The 18,320-nt window shown below is 36.0% G+C and overlaps 1 protein-coding gene across 5 annotated transcripts in view; it reads left to right on the plus strand.

Annotated features, from left to right (window-relative positions):
• The window catches only part of ALKBH8 (alkB homolog 8, tRNA methyltransferase), a 68,932-nt gene that overhangs the window by 23,908 nt on the left and 26,704 nt on the right, over positions 1-18,320 (plus strand). For all 5 annotated transcript variants that reach the window (XM_017855274.1, XM_017855277.1, XM_017855275.1 and 2 more), the window contains 2 exons: positions 10,131-10,237; positions 17,596-17,747. In XM_017855274.1, the coding sequence (XP_017710763.1) occupies positions 10,131-10,237; positions 17,596-17,747 (259 nt within the window). The remainder of the gene's footprint in view (positions 1-10,130; positions 10,238-17,595; positions 17,748-18,320) is intronic.

Raw genomic sequence — 18,320 nt, forward strand, 5'->3', positions numbered from 1 at the left:
TGTAATTGATGTACCAAGGGCTGCACATACTTAATAAATGCTCATGAAACCTTCACCACACTCAAGATGATGAACATATCCATCATTCCCACAAGTTTCCTCATGCACTAAGTTTTCTTCAGCACTAAAGATTTCATTTAACTTTTTTGTGGCCTGTGTTATTGCTCTTGTTACATTTGAGGGTGACTGTTGTTTATTTCTCTAGGTTCTTTTAAGATTTTTTTTCTTTTACCTTTTGTTTTATTTTTATGATCCTGCTTATTCTGCTTATTTTGATGGGCTTGTTTATTCTGCTTGGGAATTACCAGGTTTCTTGAATCTGTAGATTGAGTTTTTCCATCAATTTTGGAAAATGCTTAGTCATTGCCTTTGTAGATTTTTGCCCCTGCCCCATTCTTTCTTCATTTACCTTTTTTCCTACATTTTTTATTTTACTTATCCTGTCTTCTGTGTTTTCTGTCTTTTGTCTCTCCATGCTTTACTCCAAATAGTTTCTTCTGTCACTAATTCTTTATTTTGCTGCGTTGATGTGCTGTTAAGCTCATTCATTGATGTCCTAATTTCATTTATGGCATTTTCTGTTTTAGAATGCCTGGTTTTCTTTATATCTACAGGGTCTCTTTTTTATCATTTCTTTTTAACATTTCCCTGCTGAAATGTTCAAGCTTAGCATTTATATCTTTAAACATGGGAAGCATCTTTGTTTTATAGCCTATTTCTGATATTTGAGTATTTGAGGTCCCCGTGATTTTTTTCTGTTTTCCCTACTAGGCTGTCTTTTTCTAGAGCAGGTACTGTGTGTGTCTTATTCTGATTCAGAATGTCTGATATGAAGGCTGGCTTTCTATATTTATAGAAAGCTCACAGGTGATTGTGTTATATAGCTAGGATTTTATACCATTGAGTTAGAAAATGCTGAAATGCTAAAGCTGTATAGTATCAACTCCAAGGGCAGTGGGATTTTAGATTTATTCTTTAAGACAAAGAATAAATAGAAATGAATATAGGCCCCCACTGGCAGTTCTAATTATCATTCAATTAAATATTCCAGTGCAATACTAGAAACTGAAGAAGTTAAAGGCTATGTGTATTAGTTTCAGATCCTGGGATGTTTGTACCAGGGCTGAATTAAACACTGGACTAGTTGGGGGACTTGGATTTTAGCTTATCCCAATTTAACTTTTAATTGACCATGGAGAAAATTTTGGTGCTTTCTGTTTTAAATTGAAGTCAACATGTATTACTTGCATTTTGATTGTCATCGGGAGTTGATATGCAGTTAGTAATATGAATAGTAGCTACTGTGACTTCTACTCCTTTGACCATCAGCACTACCATTGCCATGATCATTACTGCCAATAGCCAACTATTCTATGCTAGAGACTGTGGCAGATGCTATATTAAGTGAACTTTTCCTCATGGCGAGCTATCTAGGGCCTCAGGAATAGATATACCCGTGACTGTTGTTCTTGTTACTCTAGCTGTCTCATTTTGGTTCTTTGTGAATCTGATGGTTTATTTTGCTTAAGAAGGAAAGCCCAGAGAATAAACAAATAGAATTTAGAAGACAAATATAAAATATACACCACCCTATTTGTAAAATACATTATTTGTGAATTCATTCATCATTCAAAATATTTGTTGAATATCATGTACTAGACAGACTCTAACAAGTAAACAAATACACAATTTAAAGTATTTTTAAGCTAAAATATTTTGTTACCTCTATAACCTTTTCATATATAAAGTAAAACTTAATTTTATTGAGGTGGTTTGTGAACCCATTTTTGAATGGTGGTGGATTTCACTTCATGGTTCCTGCAAACAAATGAAGCCATGTGCGATAAGTGAGAACTCAAAGCAAGCGGTCTCAGTGTAAACACATCAACATAAGCATATTATTTGTTAGGCATTTAAGATAAGCATTTATAATATTGAATATGCAATGATGGTTAAAGTGTCTCCAATTTAGTATTTTCTTTTTTAGCTTATTTTCCAGTTATGCAACATATATTTTGTTCTCTGTTGTGCCATTTGACAGTGTGTCTAGACCATTAGCTAAAAAGATGCCTTTTATTTTTATTTTACATTACACTTGAGCTTAGCTAGACAAAACAGTTCAAAGCCATTTGTTTTGGGGTGAAGAGGAAGAGAGGGCAGAATCTATTTGTTCAGCAGCTGAGACCTAGTTTTGGAGGTCAGGGTTGTGTTTGAAAGGTGGAATTTGCTGACTTTTGCTATACAGTAGGTTTTTTTGTGGTGTTTTCTTTTTAAATTTTTTCTGGATCTAATTTTGCCTATTTCACATGCAGTACTGCAGGCACATTTCCAGATATATACCCTAAATGTGTGCATGGTACCTGCTCAACTAGGAAAGCTTCTACACCAGAAGCGTCAAACGATGTTCTGCCTCTCATTTTCTCTCAGTTGCAATGAGAAATAAGTGCCTTTGGACCACAGTGGTATTTAGCTGCTGCCCGTAACACTTCAGTGCCCACTCTTTGATGCCATAGGGCATCATCCTGTGCTAATGTGTGCGGTTTTTCTCCTCTCATGACCAGGTTATTGAGGCTTGTACTTTATGAAATTGCTGCTGGCTGCAGGACAAGGGAATAGAGCTTGTTTTCTTTTAGTCACTTTCAAATGGGAAGTCCTGTATGTTGATTACAGGATGTGTTGGTGACATTGCCACTTTTCCTTCGAGTTTCATAAGACTTTGTAATCTGGGGATTCTAACTTTCAAGAAATTTAGCCAATAGATTTAAGTCTCCTGTGTGTGGGGGTTGTTTTCCATTTTTGCTTTTTGTTGTTTTTTAAACATCCCTTACCAGTAGGAATCAGGGAAGGGAAACAGGTTTATGGTGGGCCTTGATTTTTTTTTTTTTTTAAGGCAGAGTCTCCCTCTGTTGCCTGGGCTGGAGTGCAATGGCGTGATCTTGGCTCACTGCAACTTTCACTTCCTGGGTTCAAGAGATTCTCTTGCCTCAGCCTCCTAAGCAGCTGGGACTACAGGCGCCTGCCACCACGCCCGGCTGTTTTTTGAATTTTTAGTAGAGACGGGGTTTCACCATGTTGGCCAGGCTTGTCTCGAACTCCTGACCTCAAGTAATCTGACTGCCTTGGCCTCCCAAAGTGCTGGGATTACAGGCGTGAGCCACTGCGCCCAGCCAGTGGGCCTTCATTTTAACCTGTTCTAAAGGAGCAGGCCATATGGCATAGGTAGAAGGTTTAAAGGTCACTAGCATCAGCCATTAGTCTCCAAGGCAAAATTACTGTCAATTACTCTGCCCTGGAAATACCAGCAAGCTTTTCTTCCAGTTACTCTTAGCAAAGTGTACTTCTGGGGATATCACCTTTTGTGGAATTTCCTCTTTGCTATTTAAAATAAAAAGCAAACTCTTATTTCATTTGGGTCAAATGAAATTGTTAGCACAACTATAGAATATTTCTGTTTGGTAGACTATGGGAAACAGGTGGACTTTCAGCTGTGAAATATTTTCTCTAGTTAAATATAGTAAGTTCTACCCTCTTAGCTTTTATCATTCTCTATGAATCACACATCGTTTTTCACATCATATTGTCACTTGTCCAGATACTCTTTTGGGATTTCTCTAAAAGGGTTAATGATCTCGACCTCTTTCTAACCATTAAGGATCAGGATTAAATTTGTCTTCTTTCTCAGAAGTATTCCCAGTAGCAATATACTCTTCTTTGTCCTGTTTAGGCAACATGGAGATCTGTTGATTCCTTCATGTGCTTTTCTGTTATGAATGTTAACTTTTCTTGGTTGATAGATTGATAACTGTGTCTGGCATTTTTGTTCTGTTGTATTTTGGGTGTGTGAAAGTTGTATAAGACGAGAATGTCTAAGGTTTTTGTTTGCTTAGGACTGAACATTATCCTCAGTCATGCCCTGTAAGCTTGCTGGGCACTTGATCTTTATTGACTCTACCATCTCAAAAAATAGAGAAAATAGGTAAAAACAAAAAGAATAATTGCAAAAGCTCCTGTGGAGCAAAATTTTCACATGGCAGAATGATTCAGCAGTTTCAGGGGAACTTTATTGATTGAACAGTTTTAAAAGTCTTTTATTTTGTGGTATTTTAACAAGCATTTAGTTAAAGTACAGATACTTTAAATGTGATGATACTGAAAATATTTTGATGATGGAATGTTGTAAGAAAAATTTAATTTTCTTAGGAAGCTTACATTTAATTTTATAAGTCAAATTATATCTAAATTTAAAAAAAACTATACTGTCAAATTATATGCCAAAATAAGTTTCAGAGATATAAAGGCTAAAATGTGTAAAAAACCCCAGAAAATCTGTGATAAAATAGGAGGGAATATTTATCTGATCAAGATGGGGCTTTGTAAGCATATGAGGAAATTGTGTTTTGTGGTTTGTAGTCATAAAATAGATTGACAACATTAAAAAAATATAGACCTTCCAAGGCTGGCTATATAAATTGTGGGGCTCAGTTCCAAATGAAAATGTAGACTCCTTATTCAGAACATAGGAAAATGGACCAGAAAGGCACTAAAGTATAAAACTTTTCCTTCTGTGGTCTTTCTCATCTTGTCAAAGTGATTTGTGTTTTCTATTTAGTGCCATCAGTGTAAATAAATCTAAATTTTGCTTTATTGGCATGAATTTTACCATTTTTCTTCATATTGTGTGACACTAGTTTTAAATGCAAATGTAAGAACATCTAACTCGTGTGGAATCAGCAAATTTTTTTTTTTTTTTTTTGTCTTCAACTTTTATTTTAAGTTCAGGGGTACATGTGCAGTATATGCAGGTTTGTTACATAGGTAAACATGTGCCATGGTGCTTTGCTGCACAGATCATCCCATCACGTAGGTATTAAGCCCAGCATCAATTAACTATTCTTCCTGATGCTCTCCCTTCCTCCACCACCCCCCTCCAACAGGCTCCAGTGTGTGATGTTCCCCTCAATGTGTCCATGTGTTGTGATCATTCAGGTACTGCTTATAAGTGAGAACATGTGGTGTTTGGTTTTCTGTTCCTGTGTTAGTTTGCTGAAGATAATGGCTTCCAACTCCATCTGTGTCCCTGCAAAGGACATGATCTCATTCCTTTTTATGGCTGCATAGTATTCCATGCTGGTGTATATGTACCACATTTTCTTGTTCTAGTTTATCATTGATGGGCATTTACATTGATTCCATGTCTTTGCTATTGGGAATCACCAAACTTAAACAATTTGTATTTTGTATTTGTACATTCATTTGTGATCATTTTTACCAGAATAGTGGAAACACTGCACAAAACTAACTTAACAATAGTCATTTTTGTTTCACTTCTTGATTTGAGCACCTTCTGCTAACATTGTCTATCTTCTGTTTGCTGATGAGTAAGGAAGGACTGGAAGGAAATGGAATTATGAATTTTTGAGGAGTGTGGCTCCAGGCTGAAACCCTATGTGATTTTTCAGGCCTCACCATAGGCAATGACAAAGGCTTTAAAACCTGGTGGCCTCATGGGGGAAAGCTGCCCTCCCCATAGTAGACTTGATGCATAGCCAGTGCATTACAGTCTAAGTGAAGTTGTAATGAAGGGGTCAAACCTCCCTGACTGGTCATGCTCTTATGCCTATTTGCATTCCTAGCCCAGACACCTTCATTCCTCGATCTCTTTATCTGAGGTCTTTGGCTGAGGTCCTCTTCAGGCACCTCTGTCAAGGCCTTTTTGTGGAGGAAGGAGTTGGAAACCTCAACGACATTTTCCTTAGTCTGACTTAGTACTAGCTACTTTACAATTCCTAGTCCTTCCCTTTCACCCTTCCCTGACCGCTGAGTTTATAACACTGCTGGAACCTTTCATTTGGGGTCCCCTCAGCAGTGAGACAATCCCCACATTCACGACGATCCACCTCACCCTCAAGTCATGCAGTGTACAGTGGAGAAAAATGGGGCTGGGGGGAGTTGGTGCTTCCTCAGGTTTTAAACCTTTGTTTATACTATTATATCACAATAAGTGATCAACTTTCATTTTTGGCTTGTTGCATTGATCCACTACTCTGAGCTCTTTCTTTCAGCCTTCAGGTTGTTCTGTCATTCTGGGTTCTTCTACGTTATCATTTTCACTGTTAAGCAGTTGGCTAACACAGGGAAGTAACATCAATAAGAAGGGATATGATGGTGGGGTTCCTTGTGTTAAAAGAAAAACTTTAGACAAGTTAAATTTAATCAAGTTAATTGCACAATGAATGATTCATAAATCAGGCAGCACCCTGAACCAGAATAGATTCAGAGAGACTCCAGTGCTGCCGAGTGGTTGGAGAGAATTTACGGACAGAAAAAGTAAAGTGACATACAGAAGACGGAAGTAAGGTACAGAAACACCTGGATTAGTTACAGTTTGGTGTTTGCCTTATTTGGACATGGTTTGAACAGATGGCCACCTTTATTGTGTGAAACTCAGTGATTGGTAAAAGAGTAGGTAGCAGTCTGTTTAGACATCCAATTAGATTACAGTTCTATGTATGAAGTATGTGTCAAGAAACATTTAGGCTGAACTTACAAGAAGGCAACTTTAGGCTAAATTTAATTTAACACTTGATTGCTTGTGTTTCTTAGAACACCATTGTCTTCTTTCTACATTTGAATCAAGTTCTGGTGGACCCGCTAGGCTGTCAGTGTAGCCACTCACTCAGTGGTAGATATAAAGTGCTTACTGTGTACTCTGAGTCTCGGTGAACTCTCACACTTTATGTGTTCATGGGACGTTGTGGACGTATACCCAAATGGGCCTCAAGGAACTGTGGACAAACATATTGCATGTATCTCCTTGCTCAAGCCCATGCTCCATTGTTACATCAGACTTCATTTAACACAAGTTCAAAGATAAAGTTAAGAATTTCAATCAGAAAGAAAAAAACAAACAATCCCATCAAGAAATGGGTTAAGGACATGAATAGACAATTCTTAAAAGAAGATATACACCTGGCCAACAAGCATGTGAAAAAATGCTCAACATCGCTAATTATCAGGGAAATGCAAATCAAAACCACAATGCAGTGCCACCTTACTCCTGGGAGAATGGCCATAATAAAAAAAATAAAAAAAAAAAAGGATGTTAGCAGGGATGTGGTAAAAAGGGAACACTTTTACACTGTTGGTCAGAATGTAAACTAGTACAACCGCTATGAAAAACAATGTGGAGATTCTTTGAAGAACTAAAAGTAGATCTGCCAATTGATCCAACAGTCCCACTCCCGGGTATCTAACCCAGAGGAAAGGAAGTTATTATACAAAAAAGATAATTGCACACACATGTTTATAGCAGCACCATTTGCAATTGCAAAAATATTGAACCAGCCCAAATGCCCATCAATCAACGAGTGAATAAATAAAATGTGGTATATATAGACGATGGAATATTACTCGGCCATAAAAAGAAACAAAATAATGACTTTCACAGCAACCTGGATGGAATTGGAGACCATTATTCTAAGTGAAATAACTCAGAAATGGAAAACCAAATATCGCATGTTCTCACTCATAAGTGGGAGCTAAGCTATGAGGATGCAAAGGCATAAAAATGATACATTGGACTTTTGGGGACTTGGGGGAAAGGGTCGGAGGTGCGTGAGGGATAAAAGACTACACGTTGTGTACAATGTACACTGCTTAGGTGACAGGTGCACTAAAATCTCAGAAATCACTAAAGTACTGATCCATGTAACAAAACACCACCTGTTCCCCAAAAACCTATTGGAGAAAAAAAAAAAGATGAGGAATGGTCAGTTTGATACAGAAAAAGAAAAACATTTAGCTTATTTGGTTGTATATTTTTCCTCCTTGAAACTTGGCTTGTATATGCCAGGACAAGTGTTTCAAAATTAATTAATATCATGTTCCTATATCTCTTGTGAGTTCTAATGACTTAAGCTGAAATTTTCCTATTTGGAAATCATTACTCTGTTGACAGGAGGGAGTAAGTTTGAATTTCACAAATACATATGTATTGTATCTTTGTAAAACATGTTGAATATTGGCCAAAAAGTGTAACTTCTAGGTGGACATAGAGCTTGTCTCTCTTCACTATTGTAGCCTTTGATATCTCCCCCAATGATTAATAAATATTTGTTTAATGAATTAGAGTCTAGTCTTCTAGAATATTTTCCCATCATGACAGTTTTCATCTGGATATCTGGACATGGATTTCCTTTAAGCCACAGATAATTGTCTCTAATAATAAATATGCTCATTATTCTTTCCTAGGCGTGGGTCTTGGCTTCTATTAAGAAAATTGAAACCTTTATAAATTTAAAAAGGGGCCACTGTGGTTTTCCCATTTCCCCCCAACAATTTATTATGAAAATTTTTTTTTTCTTGTGAGGCAGTGTCTCACTCTGTTGCCCAGGCTGGAGTACAGTGGCATGAACTCAGCTCACTGCAACCTCCGCCTCCCGGGTTCAAGCAATTCCTCTGCCTCAGCCTCCCAAGTAGCAGGATTACAGGTGCCCACCACTATGCCTGGCTAATTTTTTGCATTTTTAGTAGAGGCAGGATTTCTCCATGTTGGCCAGGCTGGTCTCAAACTCCTGACCTCAAGTGATCTGCCCACCTCGGCCTCTCAAAGTGCTGGGATTACAGGCGTGAGCCACCACTCCCAGCCAATTATGAATATTTTCATACAGAAAAGTTGAAGAATTGTACAGTAAATACTTATATGTCTACTACCTAGATTCTACAATTAACATTTTAATATACTTGCTTTACCAAATAATCTAACCATCTTCTCATCCTTCTGTCTGTTTATTGGTCTATCTTTTATGTATACATTTTGAGAAAGTTGCAAGTATCAATACATTTCATGTCTAAAAACTTCAGAATTAATCTCCGGTGTTTTGAATGCTTTCAGGGCATGACCATATGAAATTATATGTAGACATTTGGAACAGATAACTGTTAGGAAATTAAACTCCATCACTTTACTTTATTTTCCATACTTAGATTGGAAGGATAGGTTAGAAAGGAAGAAAACTACTTTAGCTCTGTATACTTTTTAATAGTTTACAGAGAATTTTCATGTGTATTATCTCATTTGATCCAATATTACTATTAGTAGTAATAGTAGCTAACATTTATGGAATGCTTACTTTGTATTGGGTACTGTGCAGGTTTACCTTTAAGGAAGGTATTATGCTAAATTCTTTTCATCCCACTTACAGTTGGTTGTCATATCTATTTTTCAAATGGATTGATTTGTTCACTTAAAAGAATAGTTTTCAGCCCTGTAGTAAGCCTTTTAATTCATATTTGTCAGCTGCTGCTATTTTAGACTGAAGTCTTTGGTTTTGATGTGTTCCTAGGACACAAGCATTTTCTTGGATATTTTATCCTTGTAGGTTTCTATTCAGAATAATATTTGAGCATAACTTAGGAAAAGTTGCTGAAAATGTTCCTGTTTTTTTTTTTTTTTTTGTCTCTTTATTAATCAACCTCTAATCCCAGTATGTTACATTACTTTAAAGGCGCAAAATCTCATATAATCTAATGGATTATATAAGAGTGTGCATTTAATAGTTATTTCTTCTTGGATTATTAATTATTAATATTCTATGAATAATAAAAAACAATAGCTACTTTTTGTGTATTTATTATACAGTGTGCCAGTTATTGTGATTATCTTTATAATTGTCTGTATAATTTATGTAAAATACTGTAAGAGTTGAGAAGCAGAGTGGGGTTAAATGTCTTGTCCTGTGTCACGTGACTAATAAATGGAAGAACCAGGATATGAGTGTTTCAGCTCCAGAGTCCGTGTTTGACCTCTACTCTGCTGTTTTCCATGGTGTGATCCTGAGACCACCTGCCTCATAATTTCTTGGGGTGATTATTAGATATGTAGATTTCTGAGCCTTACTCCAGACCTGCTGATTCTGAATCTCTGTGGATGAAATACCTTTTTTTTTGGTCATTCAGTTGATTCTCATGTACAGTAAAGTTTGAGAACCACTGTGCTATGCTTTTCTACAAACATTATTATGTTTTAATCTCTGTTAGCCTAGAAAAATAGCCAAACTCTATTAATCATTCTTATCCTTGGAGTATATGAAATTTTGGATTGATCATTATGCTTTTATCTTTGCTTCAAGATTGTCATGGATTTTAAGCACCCAGATGGTATTGCAGTGCCAGTTATGTTGCCTCGTCGGAGTTTGCTGGTGATGACAGGAGAATCTAGATACCTTTGGACCCATGGGTATGTATTGAAGTATGACAGGATTCTTTTTACTTTATGAGACTTCTCATTCTTCTGTGTCTGAGCCACAGGGACCATGTCCTGTGCCTGCAGATTGAGACTTCTGGGTTCAGAACTCCTAGGGGCATCTGTCTAGTTTTGTTTTTGTTAAACATTACCTTTTCACTTGGAAAAAAATTTTAATTTATAGCAAACTTGCAAGCATAGTATAGTGAACTCCCTTCGCCTTTCACCTGCATTTACTAATTTTGAATATTTGGGACATTTTTTATTTCTCTCTCACATATGTTATCATTATTATTTTTACTGAATCATTTTAGAGTAAGTTATAGACATCATGGCTTACTCTTCCATGCTTCATTGTGTATTTCCTAAGAACAAGGACATTGTGTATGTCAGGGATTGGCAAGCTATGGCTAGTGGGCCACATTCAGCTCTCAGGCTGTTTTTGTACAGCTCTTGAGCTATGAATGGTTTTACATTTTAAAGGCTGTAAAACAAAAAAACAATGAAGAATGTTTGACAGAGACTATATGTGGCCCTCAGTGCCTAAAATATTCACTCTCTGGCCCTTTACAGAAAAAGTTGGCCAACCTCTGTTCTATAAAACCACAGTGCAGTGCTCAAATTCAGGAAATTCAACATTGATAAAATACTCTGATTATACTCTTATACAATCCATATTCAAATATTGCTAGTTGTATGTTATAGTGCTTTAAGCATTCTTTCTGATCCAGGATTCGGTCTGTGATCCCATGTTATGTTTAAATCTTGTTAATTCTGTTTAGTCTTTTATTTGAAACAGTTTCTCAACTTTTCTTTGCTCTTAATGACATTGACTCTTTTAAGGAGGCCAATTGTGTTGTAGAATGCCCTGCAATTTGCGTTTGTTTGATGTAATCAAAATCTAAAGAAATGAGTATGTGCTTCTGTTAGGGATACATCTTTAACCTTTTGAGGAGAGACCATTACACTGCTGAAATTTACATATTTTGTCCCTTAAAATACTGCTGAGTTCTGTACTTATTAACTGTGTTCTGCTTTGGAGCTTTTAGCTGACATATTTTTATAAAAATTCAAGGAAATGAACATGTAAATGATTTTATAACCTGTCCTAAATGTGAGCCATTAAAAAATGATGACCTGATTTTGTGCACTGGGGCTTAAATTTATGTGATTTTTTTTTTCATGGCCATTAAAATATTTGCACTTAAAATGAAAACAAAAAATGATGATGTGATCCGTTAATTTCAGGTCTTCTTAGAATTCTGAGAATGATGACATTTTCTTTTCTGGGTTCAAGCATTTTTGCTATCACTAATGTTTAAACTTCTTAAGGGTAATATTATAACAACAGCAAATATAAAGTTAGAAATTACTTTTCATGTATATATTGTGAAAATATTTTAATCTATTCTGGTAATGGTACAGGTTATTTTTCCTAAAACAACATTTGATCACATTATTGTCTTACTGAAAGCATGTTGTGCTATTAAATGTTGATAGAGTTGTCTCTGGAAAGTTAGATTATAGGTAATATTTATTTTTAATCTTTGCTCTGGAATCAGAATTCTCTACAGTATTTTTAGGGAAAAAAAAACTGAGTATTATTTTTGTGCCTGCCATTGATACACATTGCCTGTAACGTCACTGTGTGTGTGTGTGTGTGTGTGTGTGTGTGTGTGTGTGTGTGTTAGGAAGAGAGAGAGATGGGGAAATGGGGAAATGGGGGAGAGAGTGAGGGAGGGAGGCAAAGAGACCAGAGGCAAGAAAGAGAGAGAGAGAGAGAGATAAATGATATACCAACCATTGACATGTTTATCAGAATCTTTGGGTGGAAAGGAGAATAGATTGGAAAAACATATTTAATATACTTAAAACATGGTAAGTGTATTGACTTGATAAAACTTGATAAAACTTTTTGATTTCTATGCTGAAAAACAAAAGCACTAGAAAGCATTGTAGAGGGACATGGATTGAAAAAAGTTAACACTGCCCTGTAATTTTAATTCCAGATACCTCAATCTAACTTTAATTTGTTCAAGTTCAAATTTACTATTCTAGCCGTCACACCTTAAATCAAAGGTGGAAGACCGGCAACACAGGGGTACACTTAATAGTCAGGTATTTTCTGTTTGGCTGATGCAATAGTTGTCCACATGGTGGCAGTTTATTTTTTTCAGTTTTCTACATATAAAATTAGGAGTTTTCACATAAAATTTGAATTTTCAGCCTCTCTTGAAAATTGAGAAGATCTGACAACACTGAACCTTAGTATTGCTTGGCAGCAGTACCTGAAACTATGTATCACTAGCATTCTTTAGGTGGGGGCCTATTTCTCTAGTTCCCTACAGTTGCTACCCCTTTCTGTTACTCCTTGATCTAAGACCCTACAGTTGCTACCCCTTTCTGTTACTCCTTGATCTAAGACTGAGCATCAGTTGTCATTTAACACTGTGCTTGTACTATTGTTTTTATCTTATTCAGTGAAAATTGAATATTTCTTGAACTTATGTCTGTATTAAAAGTAGAAGACAGGGCTGGGTGCAGTGGCTCACACCTGTAATCCTAGCACTTTGGGAGGCCAAGGTGGGCAGATCACAACGTCAGGAGTTTGAGACCAGCCTGGCCAATATGGTGAAACCCCATCTCTACTAAAAGTACAAAAATTAGCCAGGCATAGTGGCATGTGCCTGTAGTCCCAGCTACTCGGGAGGCTGAGGCAGGAGAATCACTTGAAGCCAGGAGGCGGAGGTTGCAGTGAGCCAGCCAAGATCGCATCACTGCACTCCAGCCTGGGTGACAGAGCGAGACTCAGTCTCAAAAAAAAAAAAAAAAAGGAGATGGAATTTAGCCCGAATGAGAATGTATGTTTCAAGAAAATTGGCACAGAACACTGCTTTTTTGAAATGAAGATTAATCCTATGTATTTAATGATAAACCATGTATTTCTAAACAGGTTCACCTGTTTCATTTATTTATGCCATCTGACTGGCCCCAGGAAGCATTATTTCATGAGGTTATGTGAATGCTCCTTTTAACTTATTTCTGGAGCATTTTCCTTGTGCCAGGAATTGTTCTAAAAACTTCACATATATCAACTCATATAATTTACACAATCATAGTGGGAAGTTTGTTCCATGGTTTTGTCCTTATTTTTGAAGGAAATTGGAGCATAAACAAGTTAAGTAACTTGTCACAAAGTTACTAAGTTAAGTAACAAAGTCACAAAGCAGTAAGTCTCAGAGCCAAGATCAGAAGCCAGGCAGTCTGGTTTCAGAATCTGTGCTCTTACCAAAGATATTATGGCTAAATTTGCTTGCTCCCTTTTCTCTGAACTTACACTGTGCCTTCTAACCTTCACACCTTTGCCAGCCCTGTATCTGTTAACATATAGCTCTTTTACTTCCTTCATAATTTATCAAGCTTTCCTGACTACATAAACTTGAAATAATGTATTCCTTATCTTAACTTTTAAAGTCTGTATTGTTTCCTCTACCTTGAGATGTCTCTAATATTATATTGAACTATTATTTAAATCTATAAAACTCTTTTTATATTCTTAGTGAATATTGTCCCAATTTGATTATAATTTGAGTGCAGGGGAAAAGATGTTTAGCAATGTTTACATAAGTCGTTACTTTAACACATGCATTACCTGTTCTTAAACATTTGAGATTGTTGGAAAAGCAGTTAGGAACTCCTTGGCCTTTGCCTAAAGTTACAGTTTAGGCAAGTGAAGTAATTGATTTAAAAGAGCCATAACAGAGAATGACTTACTCTTCAAAAGAGGAATTAGTTTGCTAACAAGAGCTTCAAGATACTTATTCCTCTAAAATATATTATATTGACTTTGTTCAATACCGTAGTTTTTAATCATTTTAGCTATTAAAACAAAAGTAATATATAAATCTGGGCGTGATTGCTTTCTTTTTTTTTTTCCTCTAAAATATTGCCTTTAGCACAAGCTTTTTAAAAAGAGCCATTCTCCTACCTTGTTTTATGAGGCTGGCATTAATTACCCTTGACATCAAAACACGTGAAAGACATTAACTAAAAGAAAATTACAAACCCACATCTCTCATAACGGAGATGAGAAAATCCATAACAGAACATTAGAAAGTCAAATCTTGCAATATATATATAAAAAGAAAATATAACCTAGCAGAGTTTACACCAGTATTTCACAGTTGGTTTAGCATTTCAAAAATCAATGTAATTCATCACATTAAAGGAATAAAGGAGAAAAGGCATAATCATCTTGATTGATGCAAAAAGTATATTTGACAAAATTTAGTACCCATTCATGATAAAAACCCAGCAAACTAGGACAAGAAGGGAACTTCTTCAGTGCAATAAAGGGTGTTTATGAAAAACCCACAGCTGACATCATACTTAATGGTATTCTATTGAACGTTTTTTCCAAAGATATTGAACAAGTCAGGGATGTCCGCTTATACTTCTTCTATTTAACGTTATATTGGATATCTTAGCCAGTATGAGAAGTCAAGAAAAAGAATTAAAAATCATAAATATTTGAAAGGAAGGAGTAAAATTCTTTATTTGTAGATTACATTCTTGTGGATGTAGAAAATCCTAGAGAATTTACAAAACAAGTTCCAGAACTAATAAGTGAATTTAGTGGCATACAAGGTCAATATTTAGAAATTAATTTTAGAAGATGAAATAAAATGCTATTTAAAATAGCATCAAGACTCATAAATATTTCCTTTCCAGTACTCAGAATTAATTTATTGGGGTGTTGTTTAAAAAGCAATTAGCCTGAGAATTCTGTTTCTTACAACAGATGGAGTGAAATATAGCAATGACAAAATGAAAGTTGAGAATTGGAATACATTATATTTTTCATTTTAGCATCAAATCCATTTTAGGTCGACATTTCTCTTTCTAGATCACCTGGCTGTTATTATAGTAAAGAGGTATCAACAACTTAAGTAAACAATAGCAATTTTATATAGTTTGCTGAGATCCTTCAGGATTAGCACATTCTCTGTGAATGTGAAGCCTACTTCCATAGAGAGATAACCTTGCCTAGAGTAAATCAAGAAGATCTGAGTCATAGGAATAAGTTTTTAAAAGATATGTAACACACATAGACTGAAAATTCTAGGAAAATTATTGCTATCCCTAGGAAACTTAATATGGTTAATACATCAGTTGTCCCCCAAATCTATGGAGACAGTGTAATTCCAATCAAAACTCCAGAAGGCTTTTTTTTTTTTGTCAAAATTGACAAACCGATTCTAAAATTTATAAGGAAATGTGATTGTCAAAACAATCTTGAAACAATGTTAGGGGATTTATTCTGCTTGATTTTTAAGACTTACTATATGGAGGCCAGGCACGGTGGCTCAAGCCTGTAATCCCAGCACTTTGGGAGGCCGAGACGGGTGGATCACGAGGTCAGGAGATTGAGACCATCCTGGTCTACACGGTGAAACCCCGTCTCTACTAAAAAATACAAAAAACTAGCCGGGCGAGATGGCGGGCACCTGTAGTCCCAGCTACTCGGGAGGCTGAGGCAGGAGAATGGCATAAACCCGGGAGGCCGAGCTTGCAGTGAGCCGAGATCGCGCCACTGCACTCCAGCCTGGGCGACAGAGCTAGACTCCGTCTCAAAAAAAAAAAAAAAAAAAAAAAAAAAAAAAAAAAGACTTACTATGTGGCTATATAGTCAAAATAGTATTGTTGTACAGATAGACAGACAGATCAGGGTGACAGAATATAGTCCAGAGATAACTCCACACATACAAGGTCAGTTGATTTTTGCCAAAGATACCAATGTAATTCAATGTGGAAAGGAAATTTTTCATCAGATAGTGCTGAAACAACTGAATATCCATGTGGAAATAAAATGAACCTGAATCTATCTCATACCATTCACAAATACTAATTTGAGGTAGATCATAGATTTAAATGCAAAAGCAAAAACTATAACATGATCTAAAAGAAACTTTATAAAAGCTATTTTGTAACCTTGAGGTAGCCAAAGTTTTTTTAAAGAGAGATTTCATAACACACTTACTATTAAGAAATAATAAATTAGGCCGGGCGCGGTGGCTCACGCCTGTAATCCCAGCACTTTGGGAGGCCAAGTCGGGTGGATCACGAGGACAGGAGATCGAGACCATCCTCGCTAATACGGTGAAACCCCGTTTCTACTAAAAATACAAAAAATTAGCCGGGTATGTGGTGAGCGCCTGTAATCCCAGCTGCTCGGGAGGCTGAGGTGGGAGAATGGCATGAACTCAGGAGGCGGAGCTTGCGGTGAGCTGAGATCGCGCCACTGCACTCCAGCCTGGGTGACAGAGCGAGACTCCGTCTCAAAAAAAAAAAAAAAAAAAAAAAAAAAATTAAACTTCATCAAAATTAAAAACTTCTGCTCATCAAAAGACACCACTGAGAAAATGAGAAGGCAGCCACACATGGGGAGAAAATACCTGCTATGTATTTATGCTTACATCTATGTCTTTATCATTCTGTATCTAACAAGGAATTGGGCAAAAGTGTTGGACAGATCCTTCATCAAAAAATGATCTATGCATGTCTAATAAGCACATGAAAAGATGTATAACATCATTAGTCATTAGATAAATAATAAAACTGCAATTTCATACCACATGCTACTCACTAAAATGACTAAAATTTAAAACTCAGAAAATACCAAGTGTTGGTGAAAATGTTAACCAGCCTGGAACTCTCTCATATGTTGCTGGTTCCAGTGTAACATTGTACAACTACCTTGGAGAACCAGGAGTTTCTTACCTTATGACCCACCAATTTCACTCCTTATTACCTGTTAAAACCCACCCATTTGACTCCTAGGTATTTTCCCAAGAGTAATAAAACTATATATCCAAAAATGATGTGTATAAGAATGTTCACAGAAGCTGTATTTGTAATAATCCCAAACTATGAACTTGTAATTACCATGTAGTCGTTTTAATTTTAAAATCCAGTCCAGTAATCTTTGTTTTAATTGGAGTTTTAATACTTTTACATTTAATATATTACTGATAATGAATTTAAATTTACCATCTATTTGTTTCCTCTTGGCATCAGCTGTCCTTTTTTTTCTTTAGAATTGGTGTTAATTAAATGTTTATTTTATTTCCCCCTGGAATAATTTGTTGTACATTCTTTTAATATTAGTGTCTTGAAGATAATTTCCTTAAATACTTTTATTTCTTTGTTTTCTGCAATGTCTAACAATTCAGAGAATCCATTAGATATTTGTAATAAATTATTCTAGATTTTCTCTATTCACTTAACATTTTTAAAGGCCTGAAATATTTTTAATACAATGTTAAGTAAATTTTTTTGACTATTGCTTTTAGAATCACATGCAGAAAATTTGATACTGTTCAAGCATCTGAGAGTCATAAAAGTGGAATTATCACCAGTGATGTTGGAGACTTAACTTTAAGCAAGAGGGGACTACGAACATCATTTACATTTAGGAAAGTGAGGCAAACACCCTGTAACTGTAGTAAGTATATATTCTTATCTCTTCTGTAAAATGGAGTCAATTTAGTATAAAAGTCCTTTAAGGTTCTGTCAACACCTAGGAGAGCTTTTTCTGAATCTCTTTAATTGCATTTCCTGTATTTCTCCTTGTACTGCACTTCCATGCACTTTTTTTCCTTTATCAAATTTATTTATTTATTATTATACTTTAAGTTCTAGGGTACATGTGCACAACATGCAGTTTTGTTACATATGTATACTTGTGCCATGCTGGTGTGCTGCACCCATTAATTTGTCATTTACATTAGGTGTATCTCCTAATGCTATCCCTCCCCTCTCCCCCAACCCCATAACAGGCCCTGGTGTGTGATGTTCCTCACCTGGTGTCCAAGTGATCTCATTGTTCAATTTCCACCTTTGAGTAAGAACATGTGGTATTTGGTTTTCTGTCCTTGCGATAGTTTGCTCAGAATGATGGTTTCTAGCTTCATCCATGTTGCTACAAAGGACATGAACTCATCCTTTTTTATGGCTGCGTAGTATTCCAAGGTGTGTATGTGCCACGTTTTCTTTTCTTTTTTTTTTTTTTTTGAGA

Source organism: Rhinopithecus bieti, unplaced genomic scaffold (genome assembly GCF_001698545.2).
Source record: "Rhinopithecus bieti isolate Rb0 unplaced genomic scaffold, ASM169854v2 scaffold_39705, whole genome shotgun sequence".
Lineage (NCBI taxonomy): Eukaryota > Metazoa > Chordata > Mammalia > Primates > Cercopithecidae > Rhinopithecus > Rhinopithecus bieti.